The 13,776-nt window shown below is 36.2% G+C and overlaps 1 protein-coding gene across 1 annotated transcript in view; it reads right to left on the bottom strand.

The window, feature by feature from the left end:
* GPR158 (G protein-coupled receptor 158) overlaps nucleotides 1–13,776 on the bottom strand; it is a 426,979-nt gene that overhangs the window by 184,679 nt on the left and 228,524 nt on the right. Inside the window, exon 4 of the mRNA XM_044227555.1 lies at nucleotides 2,898–3,094. Coding sequence (XP_044083490.1) covers nucleotides 2,898–3,094 — 197 coding nt within the window. The remainder of the gene's footprint in view (nucleotides 1–2,897; nucleotides 3,095–13,776) is intronic.

Below are 13,776 nucleotides of genomic sequence, written 5' to 3'. Positions count from 1 at the left end.
TATATTTCCAATTCTCCTGGGCATATACCTGGAAGTGGAATTACTGGGTCACATTATAAGTCTATTTTAAATTTTTTGAGGGACTGCTAAACTATCTTCCAAAGTGGCTGCAATTAGAGTTTCAATTTCTCCACATCCTCAACAATGCTAGTTACTGTCTTTTTATTTTTAGCTATGCTAGTGTGTGCTGGGGGCTGATTTGAATTTTCCCAATAACTAATGTTCTTGAGCATTTTTTCATATGCATATTGGCCATTTGTATATCTTCTTTGGAGAAATATCTATTCAGATCCCTTGCCTATTTTTAATCTTTTTATTCTTTATATGTTCTAGGTTCTAGTATGATTTACAAATATTTCCTGCCAGTCTGTGGGTTATCTTTTTAACCTTTTTGATGATGTCCTTTGATCTACAAAAGTTTTTAATTTTAATGAAGTCCAATTTGTTTATTTTTTCCTTTTGTCATTTATGCTTTTCATGCTGTAACCAAGAAACATCGCCTAACCCAAGATCATGAAGAAGTATGCCTATGTTTTCTTCTAAAAATATGTTTCTTAGTTTTGAGCCTTATACTTAGGTGTATAACCCATTTTTAATTTACTTTTGCATATGGTGTGTTAAGCCCCATTTTACAGAGGAAAAAGCTAGTCAAAGTAAAGCTAAGCAATTTTCCTAAAGTGTAATAGCATTCGCGGGCTAAGACAGGATTCGAGTCTAAACAGTCTGACTCTAGGGTCTGCACACTTACCCACAATATTATGCTACTTCTATGCTGGAACTAAAGTTTTCCTCTTTGGTCAAAATAGATGTAAACTCATAGATTAAGGTTTTCGTTCTTTTAATTACTGGTGGGCGGGCAATGCTATGGGAAACTCATAAGACATCAGTAGTACTTCAAAAGGGATCACCAGTTTTCTGCTTTATGCAAAGAAATGCTGCAAAGACTTAAAAACTTTAAAAAGCAAAGCCAATGTCTACCTGCTATAAACATGCAATTTCCACATTGGAAATGGTTTACTGCTTTGATAATTAATCATTCTTTTTGGTGGTTGAAATCAGAAGAGAAAAGTTCACCAAGTGTTTCCTTTCATCAATATACTAGATCCATGTTCACTGACTTTATTATCTATATTATTTCCTAAAAATAAACCCCTCTATGTTATGTCACATTCTGTGAAAACTGAATCTTCAAAAGGCGACCATCTTAAAACTCAATAAAGTCTAATTTATCTATTCCAGCTAGTTTGTATGCACAGAAATTTCACCAAATGATATGTAAAGATACCAATTCTCATGAAAGCCCTATAAAGTAGCATTTCATATGAAGGTCCAGAGAAATTTGAAAAGTTAATAATTTTGTTAAATGTTAAATAACATCAACAAAGATTAAGATTTTGGTCTAGCAAGAACTATCTCAGTTTTCTTTTTTTTTTTTTTCTATCTCAGTTTTCTTAATATCCAATGTAATATTCTACCCATCATGTATCATTAACTTCATTTAGCACAGCAATCATTAATGATTATAATCAAGTAAAATTCTGTTATCCCCTGTGTGAATGAATGGCATTATATAGAGTGATTTCACAGAAGTTTATTAAATAAAACTTTCAATTCTATCTGCTCTGCCAGTGACAGGTTTTGGTTTTTTTTTAACTAATTAATTTTATCTAGGTAATGGTGGTTGGATATTTCTCCATTCTACTTGCCTGCTACTTTATTATATATACAATTTAACACTTATTTTGTTTCAAAAGAATGACAAGTATTTGTTAAATCAAGAGCAATTTGCCTGTCTGCATTTTCTTGCCGACTTAAAGCTTGATTTTGTGTTGTATGCTTCTGTTAATGAAACTATCTATTTAAAATTACTATTAAAGTCTGTAACATTAACACAATGGATACATTCTCTTACAATCTCAAGAGAGGGGATTTTTTTAAATGTTAACTGGAAGCCTTATAATAGATGCCATTCAGAGAGTTGTTTTATTTTTTAAACTTCTAAAGGGAACACTTCATGATTCTGATGAGCTCTGTTATCTAAACCAATCTGTACAACTTTGCTAACATGAAGAGGTCATTTGAATTCAGAAAAGGTGGAAACTTCAGGCTTTCTATTTTTTTCCCCAACAGCACAAATAAGTTTCTGAAAGCAAGAGAACCACAAATTCTGACAACAACACTGGCAACATATAATTAATTGGGTGATCAAGTGAAGACAACTCCCCAGAAAGCTTTGCCCTGAATACTTTACCATTTCATCCACCCCTGACTGAGAAGCATACAAATATCTATACTACCGTTTGATTTCTCAGAATAGGACCGAAGGACAGGCTCTCTCAAAAGCCATATAAGCTCTTTGTAGGATCACTGTTATCCTGGGACACTAAAAATAAGACCAAATATAAGCTGAGAAGTAAATTTATTCTTCAACCCATCATTATACTTTGAATACACTTGCTCAAAAAAGTCAAGTCCATTTGCTAACTTCAAATATGGCTAAGATAAATAAAAACGAAATATAATAAGTATCAAAAAGCTTTCTAAATATGAAAAAAATTAATAATACTTTGGGTACTGGCAGAATAAGTTCTTCTAGAAGGCAAAGAGATATAAAAGCGAGTTCTTTAAGGCAATAAAATACTCAAACTTCAGGCTAAATAGGGGGAAACATTCTGTAGAAGAAAATGTTATAATAAGATTCTATATTTTTAATCCCTATTTCTCCTGGGAAGACAGAGCTAAAGAATATAATGTTCATACTCTAGTCTGGTTATATTATAGGAAGACTTTTGCTAAATAGAGAAGCAAGTGGAACATGGAAAAACTCTAGTTGCTTGAGAAAAGAAGAGGTCACTTCATAATAAAAGGAAGCTCATAACCAGGGTACCTGGGTTTACCTTTGCTTTGCGAAAGTGGTAGACCACCAGCATGCTAACGAAGTCGAGCAGCATACACAGGGCTTGGAAGGAGATGATAGCAAGTCGCAAATACTTATCCTCCTGGACAAAGCAGGGGCTGTCATCAGCACAGTAGGGGCAGCCCTCCCTGCAGGGTAGGCAGACATGGGCTTCTTCTGACACATCTTTTGCACTTCCTGAAAGTTCCAAATAAAACCACAGTGTCATTGCACCTCTGAGATAGGTGAGTACACAAAACACATCCTCACCTCTTTGTTCCTTATCCCTCTTACTAAAGACCTTTTATCAACCTTCTTGCTGGGGGAGAGTTACTTTGTTTTTAGACTTAAATTTCTTTTTATCCTTTCGATTAAAAAAAAAAATTGACTCAACGTAATTGAAAAACATTAGCAAAAATGGAAATAAAACTCCTTAAAGGCAAAGAACAGTTTTCCAATTCTGTCATATCATTATCTATCAATCCCCAAATGATATTTCCTATGGCAGAAATCATATTCATAAATATGTGTTAAAGAATTAACCAGAAGAAAGGATAAGAAAGTCATCTATTTTCTGTACCAAGTAATACACAACACTTTTGGAACGTCTTGACCTAGATGGCACAGAATCCAAAATGAGGCTTTGATTGCTCCTTAATTCAGCGGGGAGCTCATCTACTAAGTTCATTAGGTCTAAATTGGATAAAATGGTACTTAACTGGCAGTTGTTCAGTGTGCAATTGCCTAATGATGGTGCATCCTTTGCCCAGAGTATAAGCCATACTTATAGGCTATCATGTAATTTCCCACTTTGCCTACTCATAAGACATTTCCTCACTACTAACTAACTGCTGCTACTGATCAGCCCTTTACTTTAAGATTCTTCTGTCTCAGTTGTCAAACTTAACTTATCTCTGAAGCTCAATAGAAGATTTTCTTTGAGTTAAAAATTGGGAAATATCCAATTAAAAACATATACTAAAAACAAAAAACAACAACAACAACAAAAAAAACTATTTCCAACTCTGAACTCAATATGAAAGACATTAGTGAATATATACCTGAATTAGTATGTAACACAACTACCCTGTTCAATATGTAATACAACCTTGACTGATTGAGGAATCTGGGAATGAGGTTGCTCTGGTTAACAGCATTTTAATAACACAAAGTTTAACAGAAAGTCTTTATCACTTTCAATTCTTGTTGACGGTTCATAATCTAACTGTATTTGTCTGCTCTTCTTCCTTAATAAATATAAGAACAAAAGCATAATTGAATATTTCTTTGATGATTCAGGATATTGTGCTGTTTAAAAATCATTATTCGTTACACAGTGAAAAGTGCTCAAGTTTTAGTATCCAGTAGATATGGTTCCCATTCCAGATAGCTCTGAGATATTAAGCAACTCAGTTGACTACTTTGGGTCTTAGTTTATTTATGTATGAAGTAAGAATTGTTGTGGGTATCGAGTTAACACGTATAAATCAGAGTGCCTGGTTTTCTATTCTCCAAATACTGAAGATGCAAATAAGGAGTTGAAATCCACCAGTGCCTTAAAGAAAAGTAGTACTGTTCAAAAACAAGACACAAGAAAGAGCCGAGGCAAGGAGGAAGTGAGTGGGAATGATTAACTCCATTTTAGAGAAGATAACTTCGAGGTCCAACTCACTGTCCAGCAGTAATATACAATGAGAAATGAGCAATAATACAAGACTGGGGTTTGGGATATGGGTCAGTCAGAGAAAGAACCTACAGAGAGCTCAGGGAACGGTTAAGACAATGATTAGAGAATCCAAAGAGTAAGAAGCTAAACAGTAGGAATTTTTACAATGTCATAATAGAAAACAGATTTACTGGGACATGCTGACATGTGATCAAAGATGATGACTGAGGAAAGGCGATGAGGTTATGATGATTGTTTTATCTGTCACTGACTGTTAAGACCGTGGTTTCTAAGGAGTGACAGATATTATAACTAGTTTGTCAGGGCTTAGGGAATAAATATGAGATAAAATAGAGTATTATTTCAATAAATCTTGCATTGAATGAAACTAATAACGCAGTATATGTTAATTAAATGAATTTAAATAAAATTAATTTTTAAAAATATTTTTAAAATAAATTTTTATAAAGAGGAGGAATCAGTTGAAAACTATTTTTCCAATATAGACAAAAGACAATGTGGCAGCCAATCTTGTAAAGTCTTATACTTTTCAACAACTCAGCTTGAGAATGAGGAGGGCCAGTTTTAAGGATGAAGACATGAAATATTAAAGTGGCAACAGTACCCAAGATGACTCGTTGGGATCACTTGGCAGAAAAAGAATCCATTTAGTGTAAGATGGTATGATTTACTGGAACACCTATCCAAAATGGCTTTTTCCCTTACTTTCTACAATTATCAGCATAGAAGCAAATGAGGAGGCTATAGCAGTCGAGGACAGAGAGTAAAAGACTGTGACAGTGGCATTACATCACAGGGAGGGAGGAAAAGCCAGTTCAAGACTGTAATGGGGCTGCAGCCCTCACTCCTTCGGGGTAGCCAGGGCTCAATCCTCCAGAGACCTCCTGAGTCTGAGTTAGTTTGAGGGACTAAAGAGGAAAACATTTCTTCACCATCAACCTTATTCATTGATCAAAGGTAGCCTCCAGGGTCATTCACTCCTGTACATTTTTGGTTAGGCACTCGTGCACTTGGAGCTGATTCCTGCATCTTGTGCCATGATTGTAGCGGTGCCCCACAGCAGAAAAGAAATTTAAAAGTGTGGTATGAGGTTCCAATCTGAGGCAAAGCATAATACACCTGTGTTTATGCAAAGCTTTCAGGCAATAGAACAATGACTGGATAAGACATAAGGCCAAGTGGCATTAGAAGGGATTAAAAACAAGAATCTGATATGGATAAAAACTGGCATATATACCAAGAGCTACAAAGTACGAAAGTCTGGGATACTAAGAAAGCAGTAACTGAATTAACCAAGTAGTAACGGGATAATCCTGTGAGTGAAGTGAGAAGGGGTCACTGCCCTGAATAAGATAAAGTTGGGAAGAATTCAGATGCACTAATGTTGGTGACAAAAATGTCAAGAGGTCCATGAACAAATTTGGAAGACAGAGGTCAGGATTTCCCTTTCTGGCCAAAATGGAAGAATATGGGTTGAATTTACCTTCCTATAAGAAACAATGAAAATAAAAAACAAAACATTAAAGTTATGGCTTTACAGACTGGACATCTGGTAAGAAAGGACAGTAATTCCTAACAAGTGCAAACAATCCTCAATATACCAAACTACTATAAACAGAGTCACAACAAAAGTTAAGTTAGTAAAGAAAAAGTATCTATGGAAAGTCTTTGTTTTGTGAAACAGTCCTTCTTAAGCCAATCTTTGCTTTCTTGATTCAGCTAAATAGGCAGATGTATTCTCATTGGTTTAAGAAGCTCCTAGTTGCCTATAAGCCTAGCAGTACATAGTATTTATTTTCAATACAAATTAAACTTGAAACTTCACTCATACTTGATGGCATAATTCTCTTAGACAGTATGATCTATTTAGTATTTTGAATCACTCATGCCTGAGAAGTACAATTGAACAACACGGGTTTGAAACACATGGTCCACTTATACATGGATTTTTCTTTCCCATAAATATACTGATAAATTTTGGGAGAATTTTGACAACTTGGAAAAACTAGCAGATAAACTGTGTAGCCTAGAAATATTGAAAAATTAAAAGAAAAATTTGGATATGTCATGAGTGCCTAAAACACATATAGCTACCATTGTATTTTAATTTTTATTATCATAAAACATATACAAATCTATTGTAAAAACTTAAAATTTACCAAAATGTATACATACTTACAAACCACACAAGGCACTATTCTACAGTTGAGAGAAATGTAAACAAGTATATAGATGTAGTATTAAATCATAACTGCTTCAAATTAAATGTCGTAATACTGTACTACTCCAGTAATTATGTAGCCATCTCCCGTTGCTACTGTGGGGAGCTTGAGCATTGCCATCTGATGCTAATCATCTCTGCAGGAGCATTTTGTTATTCCAGTAAATTTTGTACTCATAAAAAGTGATCTTTCAGGATTCTCATGTATTTATGTGTGTGTGTTTAGGACAATTCTGTAAACCTTGAATAACACCATGGGACCCATAAGGAGTACCACTAGTGATGCTGAAGGGCTTCCAGGAAGCAGAGAAAAGTCATGACATCACAAGAAAGAGGTGAATTGATATGTACTAGATATGTACTTGAGATTGATATGTACTAGAGATTGAGGTCTGCAGCTGCAGTTGCCTGCCATTTCAACATAAAAGAATCCAGTATAAGGACCATTGTAAGAAAAGAAAAAAAAAGGAAAGAAAAAGGAAATAAAATATTTTTATCTCATATTGAAAATGCAGCTTTTATGTGGGTGCAGGATTGCTATAAGGAAAGCATACCTATGGACTCTAATATGATTTGGAAAAAAGTGAAGTCATTATATGAAAACTTAAAGATAAAGGAAGGTGAAGGATCTAAATGTTGGAGAATTTAATGCCAGCAAAGGATGGTTTGATAATTTTAGAAAGACATTTGGCTTAAAAAATGTCAAGATAACAGGAGAAGCAGTGTTTGCCAACCAAGAGGCAGCAGATGAGTTCTTGGATGACTTTAAGAAAACCATTTTCTGGGTTGTTTCCATCAATGCTGTGTTCTTAAAGTCAGGAAGTACTTCTCCAGTAAGGTACTGCCTATTAAAGTTCTTCTGATATCAGACAATGCCCCTGGCCAGCCAGGACCCCATGAATTCAACACTGAAGGCAGGGAAAAAGTTCAGCTTGCCCCTAAACAAGATGTCTCTAATTCAGCCTCTAGATCAGGATGTCATAAGGACCTTTGAGGCTTGTTACATGGCGTTCTATGAAAATGACTGTCATGGCTGTGAAAGAAAACCACAATGGAATATTACTCAGCCATGAGAAAGGATGAATACTTATCATTTACATCAACATGGATGAAACTGGAGAGTATTATGCTGAATGAAATAGGTCAGAGAAAGATAATTATCCTACAGTTTCACTCATAATGTGGAATAAAAGTAATAGTACAGAGGATCGTAAGAGAAGGGAGGGAAAACCAAATAGGAAGAAATCAGAGAGGGAGACAAATCATGAGAGACTCTTAAGCATAAGGAACAAACTGAAAGTTGGTGGAGGGGAAGTGGGGGTTGGAGTAATTGGGTGATGGGCATTAAAAAGGGCATGTGATGTGAGGAGCACTGGGTGTTATATCCAACTGATGAATTATGAACTCTACATCTGAAACTAATGATGTACTACTGTATGTTGGCCAATTTAATTTAAATTTTAAAAAGAGAGAGAACCACAATAGAGAAAGCATCATAAAAGTCTAGAAGGATTACACCACTGAGGATGACATCATTCTAACAGAAAAGGCCATAAAAACCAAGGCCAAAACTAAATTCCTACTGGAAAAACCTGTGACAAATGTTGTGCATAACTTCACAGGATTTACAACAGAGCCATGCAAAAAAGGCAGGGGGTGAAAGTAAAGGGTGATATGGATGTTGGAGAAATGTAAGAGTTAATTGATACCACAGCATAGGGATTGACAGATGACTATTTGATGGAGATGAATGCTTCCAAACCAATGCCAGATGAAGAGGAAGAGGTAGAAGAAGTAGTATCAGAAAACAAACTGACATTAGAAAATCTGGCAGAAGGGTTCTGGTTATTCAAGACTGCTTTAACTTCTTTTACAGCATGGACCATTCTATGATATAGGCACTAAAACTAAAGCAAACAATGGTGGAAGGATTGGTACCATATAGAAACACTTTTAGAGAAATGAAAAAATAAATGTATTTCCATAAAGTTACAGCAAGTGTGCCTCATTCTCCTGCCTCCTCTTCCACCTATACCACCCCTGAGACAGTCAAACCATCCCCTCTTCCTCCTCCTCCTCCTCCACAACCTACTCAACAAGAAAGCAATGAGGTGAAGACTTCCATGATGATCTAATTCCATTTAATGAATAGTAAATAATAATCATGTCAAACAGTTAATAAACTTACTTGTTGTGCATGTACACCTCTTCATGTGAAAATCTAATAGCTGTCAAGCAAGAATTGTAGGAGACATTTCTGCATCATCACCACCAACCCTGCTTAAGCATTCATTGTGTAGAACATCATGTGCAAGACGCATATGGAAGTGGATAAGCTATCTTTCCAAAGATATGCACTAAGTGATATTTAATATAAAATTAATACTGTGTTAGTTTGCTTACAGTTTTATAACTTGGCTTTTGAAGAATTATGTTACCATATCCTAGTCCTCTCTCTCTCATAATTGGAGAAACTGTGCTTGGCCTGGCAGCACAGGTAAGTGTTTTTCTCTAAAAATGTAACAATGTTTCATTGTTATCTATATTAAGAAGATGATTATAATACTGCACGTCTTGAAATTTTTTTCTTTAAGATTTATTTATTTTAGCAAGAGAGAGAGCACAAGCAGGAGTGGCAAAGGGAGAGAGAATGTCCATTAGACTCTGCACTGAACATGGAAACGCCACTGGGCTCGATCCCACAATCCTGAGATCATGACCCAAGCTGAAACCAAGAGTAGGATGCCTAACTGTACCACCCAGGTGCCTCTGTATGCCATAAAAATGTTATAATGATTCTGGCGCCTGGGTGGCTCAGTGGGTTAAGCCGCTGCCTTCGGCTCAGGTCATGATCCCAGGGTCCTGGGATCGAGTCCCACATCGGGCTCTCTGCTCAGTGGGGAGCCTGCTTCCTCCTCTCTCTCTCTGCCTGCCTCTCTGTCTACTTGTGGTCTCTCTCTGTCAAATAAATAAAAATGTTATAATGATTCATTCCTTAGCATATAGGGTAGGCCTTCATGAAGTAACTGTGTTGATTATACTAGGTTACTATAAAGCAATCATATTGCTGCTTCTTTATCATGCATGAATTGTAATATCTATAACTAAGTATAAATTTCTTTTTCACATTATCTTTTCATTTTTGATGTCTACTGTTAGTAATACATATAGCATCTACAGTGTCTTGTAACATAAAAGATAATACTGATGTAGGTATTGATACATGATTCATCTTGAAAAAAGATAACATAAACTTATGATACTGATAAGTGCAATACAATAAATGTATTTTCTCTACCTTATGATTTTCTTAATAATGTTTTTTCTCTAGCTTTCTTTATTGTAATAATAACTCATAGTACATAACATATATACAAAATATGTGTTAATCAACTCTATAGTATTGGTAGGACTTACAGGCAACAGTAGGCTATTAGTAGTGAAGTTTTGGGGGAGTGAGGAATTATATATGGATTTTTCACTTTGCAGGGGATTGGCACTCCAAACCCCCATGTTGTTCCAAGGGTCAAATGCATTGCAGAATGTTATGTGCTTTGTATATCTGAACTTGTTAACTTTTGTCACATGACCATGGCAAGCAGTTACAGTCACATTCTAACTACATTTCCAAGTCCTCCAGATTTGTTAACTTTTCCATTGTTTTTTTTGTTTTGTTTTTCTTTTTTAAGATTTTATTTATTTATTTGACAGACAGAGATTGCAAGTAGGCAGAGAGGCAGGCAAAGAGAGGGGAAAGCAGGCTCCCTGTTGAGCAGAGAGCCCGATGCGGGGCTCGATCCCAGGACCCTGGGATCATGACCTGAGCCGAAGGCAGAGGCTTTAACCCACTGAGCCACCCAGGTGCCCAACTTTTTCATTGTTTTTAACCAATTTTAATTTGAGAGTTTCTTTTGGCTTCGGACCAAAGCTATGGTCCACCTTTAGTAAGTGCTCAACATTTAAGCTTATCCCTGATTTTTTTTCATGACCAATATTTTACTTTTGCCCAATTTCCTCATTAATTGTTAATTGTTATTCTGTTGCATAGTATATATTTCTGTATGGTACTCCCAATCAGTTTTGGAAGGAGGTTGAAGTCAAAAAGCATTGATAAAATAATACTTCGAGTTTTACAGAATTTGATAGAAACAAATTATTATTCAATTCAGCAACTATTTTCTGAGTGTTAAATTATGTGTCGGGAACTATTTTACTGGAATTAATTAGTGAACAAAACAAAGATCTCTGTGCCTGTGGAATATGTGTTCTACTGAGGAAAACGGACACAACCAATCAACGTAATAGGTAAATAACATGTTATGAAAACTGAGAAGTGCCAAGAGGAAAAAATTAGTAGAGCAAAGTCAGGGGAATCAGATCTACTGGAGGTAGGAGCTGCAATTTTAAGTAAGTGGTTAATGTAGATCTCATTCTAAAGGTGATATCGGAGCAAAGATTTGAAGGAGATAAGAGTTATCCATTCTGTTGTGATTGAGGAGAATTCCAGGCAGAGGAAATAGCCATTACAAAGATTCTGAAGTGGGAGCATATCAGGTGTATGTGAGGAAGAGCAAAGAGGCTGTTGTGGCTAGAGCAGATTGAGTGTGGGGAAGTATAGTGGAAGTTGAAGGCAGAGATGTAATAGGTCAATCATAAAGGGCACTTGTGGGCCACTTAGAGGGACTTGGATTCTACCCTCAGTAAGATAGAGCGCCATGAAGGATTTTGAGTAGGGAAGTTACATGGTATACCTTGTGTTGTTACAGGATTATTTTGGTATGCAGAATATACTGGAGTGGGTAAGGGTTAAAGCAAGGAAATTAGTGAGTGGTTTCCAGTAATCCACTTGAAACCTGTGGTGGCTGGAGCCACAGTACAACAGTAAAAACTTTAAATTCAGATAGAATTTTAAGATGGAGTCAAGAGGGTTTTTCTGATCATTTGGTTATGGAATGAAGGAGAAAGAGTCAAGGATAATTCCTAACTGTTTGGCATTGACAAATGGATGGATGAAGTTACTATCAACCAAAATGGAGAAGAATGTATGTGGAAGTTTTTGGAGTAGGCCATAAATTCAGACTTGACATTTCAGTTTGAAGATGTCTACTGGAGACTGAAGTGATGATGTCAAGTCTGGAGTTTGGAAGAAAGGTCTGCATTGATGATAAAGACACAAAGTTCATGGGCACATAGACAGCATTTATAGCCCTGCTACTGGGGCAGATCATCAAAAGAATGAATGTAGACAGAGATGACTCCTGGGGTCCTCTAATGTCCAACAAAATTCTTAGTCACACAAAACTTTCCCTGTCTCTGACTCAAATTTTAAAGGTTATTGCATTTATTTTTTTCCATAACCATAGATTCAAAAAGTTTTAAAACAACCAACTGAAGATAAATACTTTCTTTGGGTTTAAATATGACTTACTATTATCAAATAATTAAAGCTGCTGTTTTGGTTTGGGATCCCCAAAGGCAGAGCCTGAGAAAAGGACCTGAGTATACATAGGTGATTTGTAGGTGATCCCCCAAAAAACAGGAGTGAAAAATGAGCTACAAACAAGAAAGAAAGGAAAGGCAATATAAAGTATTGAGCTGGATATCACCATGGAGAATGTGAACTAAATTTTCTGGGGAGGACCTAACAGCTGCATACAACACCCCTCAGATTTGTCTCTCCAGAGAGTGGAGGAATCTGGCACACTTACACAGCAACCACCAATCCTGCTTGTTGATAACTGTTCCCAGGAGCCTTCAATTCCTCTGCACTCCTGCATAAGGCTGAGCAAGCTTATGGAATTTCAGAGAAAGCCGTGAGGCAAAAAAGGGGAAGAAATTCTGTGGGTATTTAAAGTAAGAAACTGGCAGCATGTCCCGTAACTATCATAATAGCTACAATATGAAGTGGGTCAAGAGTATGGGACACAGGGCACCAAAAAAAGCCAAAACCAAAACCAAAAACTATGATAGCTTCTAGATTCCAAAATCAGCTGTTTCTGGTGCTGTTCAGATGCAATACAATTTGAATGGTGCCACCTAGATCTGAGCAACATGCTTAGCCATAAGCTACACACAAAGAGATGAAGAAGCTTGGGGACCTTGCGGGACACACAGGTAATTCTAATAATGCTATTAAATACTTCCCTATACTTTCACAAAGCAATTTACTTGGCATAAATAGTTTATTGTTGCCTCTGGTCTTTTTCTTTCCTCTGTAATACTATGTCTCCACCAATTTGTTAAAGATTGTAGAGAATACAATTAATTACTCCTATTTTATTAAAAGAGCAGGACCCTCTACAGTTTACTTTTTGTTATATAGATTGTAACTGAATTGCAGTAAGGTGAGATGCTCTAACAAACTGGGCTGGTCAAACTACCCAAATCAGATTTTCAAGACCTGGAGGCCCTAGAAGCTTAAGCTTAAAATCATCACCAAAGGAACAACCTTACTTTCACATTAGCAAAAAAAAGAAAAAAAGAAAAGAAAAAAGAAAGAAAGAAAAATAGTTTCTTTTCTCAGATTTTGCCATATTCAACAACTCAGATTGGTATTGTCATGGGCTCACATAAGACATTTTGCAACATTCTAAACATTTGGGTTTGAGATCAGTTATTTCTTCTATTTAAGACATAACTGAAGATTTTTTTTTAAAAAAAGGAAAAGAACAAATTCTCTTCTGCAATTACAACAGAGTACATTTGTTCTGGGAGCTTGGGAAGATGGCAGAGTAGGAGGACCCTGAATTCTCCCCATCCCACATTTACAACTAGGTATCATCCACATCTAAGTCAATAAACTGGAGAGTGATCCGAAGACTGGCAGATCAAACTCCACAAATAAATATAGGGAAGAAGCTGCATCTGAAAGGTTAAGAAGGTCAGAAAGGCAGAGAGGGAGGCTGCCATCAGGGGGGAGGGAGCTGTACACATGAAGAGGGCAGAGAAATGGGCCCCTGAACCAAGGAGATC

The sequence above is a fragment of the Neovison vison genome, chromosome 12 (assembly GCF_020171115.1).
Source record: "Neovison vison isolate M4711 chromosome 12, ASM_NN_V1, whole genome shotgun sequence".
NCBI classification, from domain to species: domain Eukaryota; kingdom Metazoa; phylum Chordata; class Mammalia; order Carnivora; family Mustelidae; genus Neogale; species Neogale vison.
Note: the sequence above shows the minus strand (reverse complement) of the source record. Positions and strands in the feature narration are given on the sequence as shown.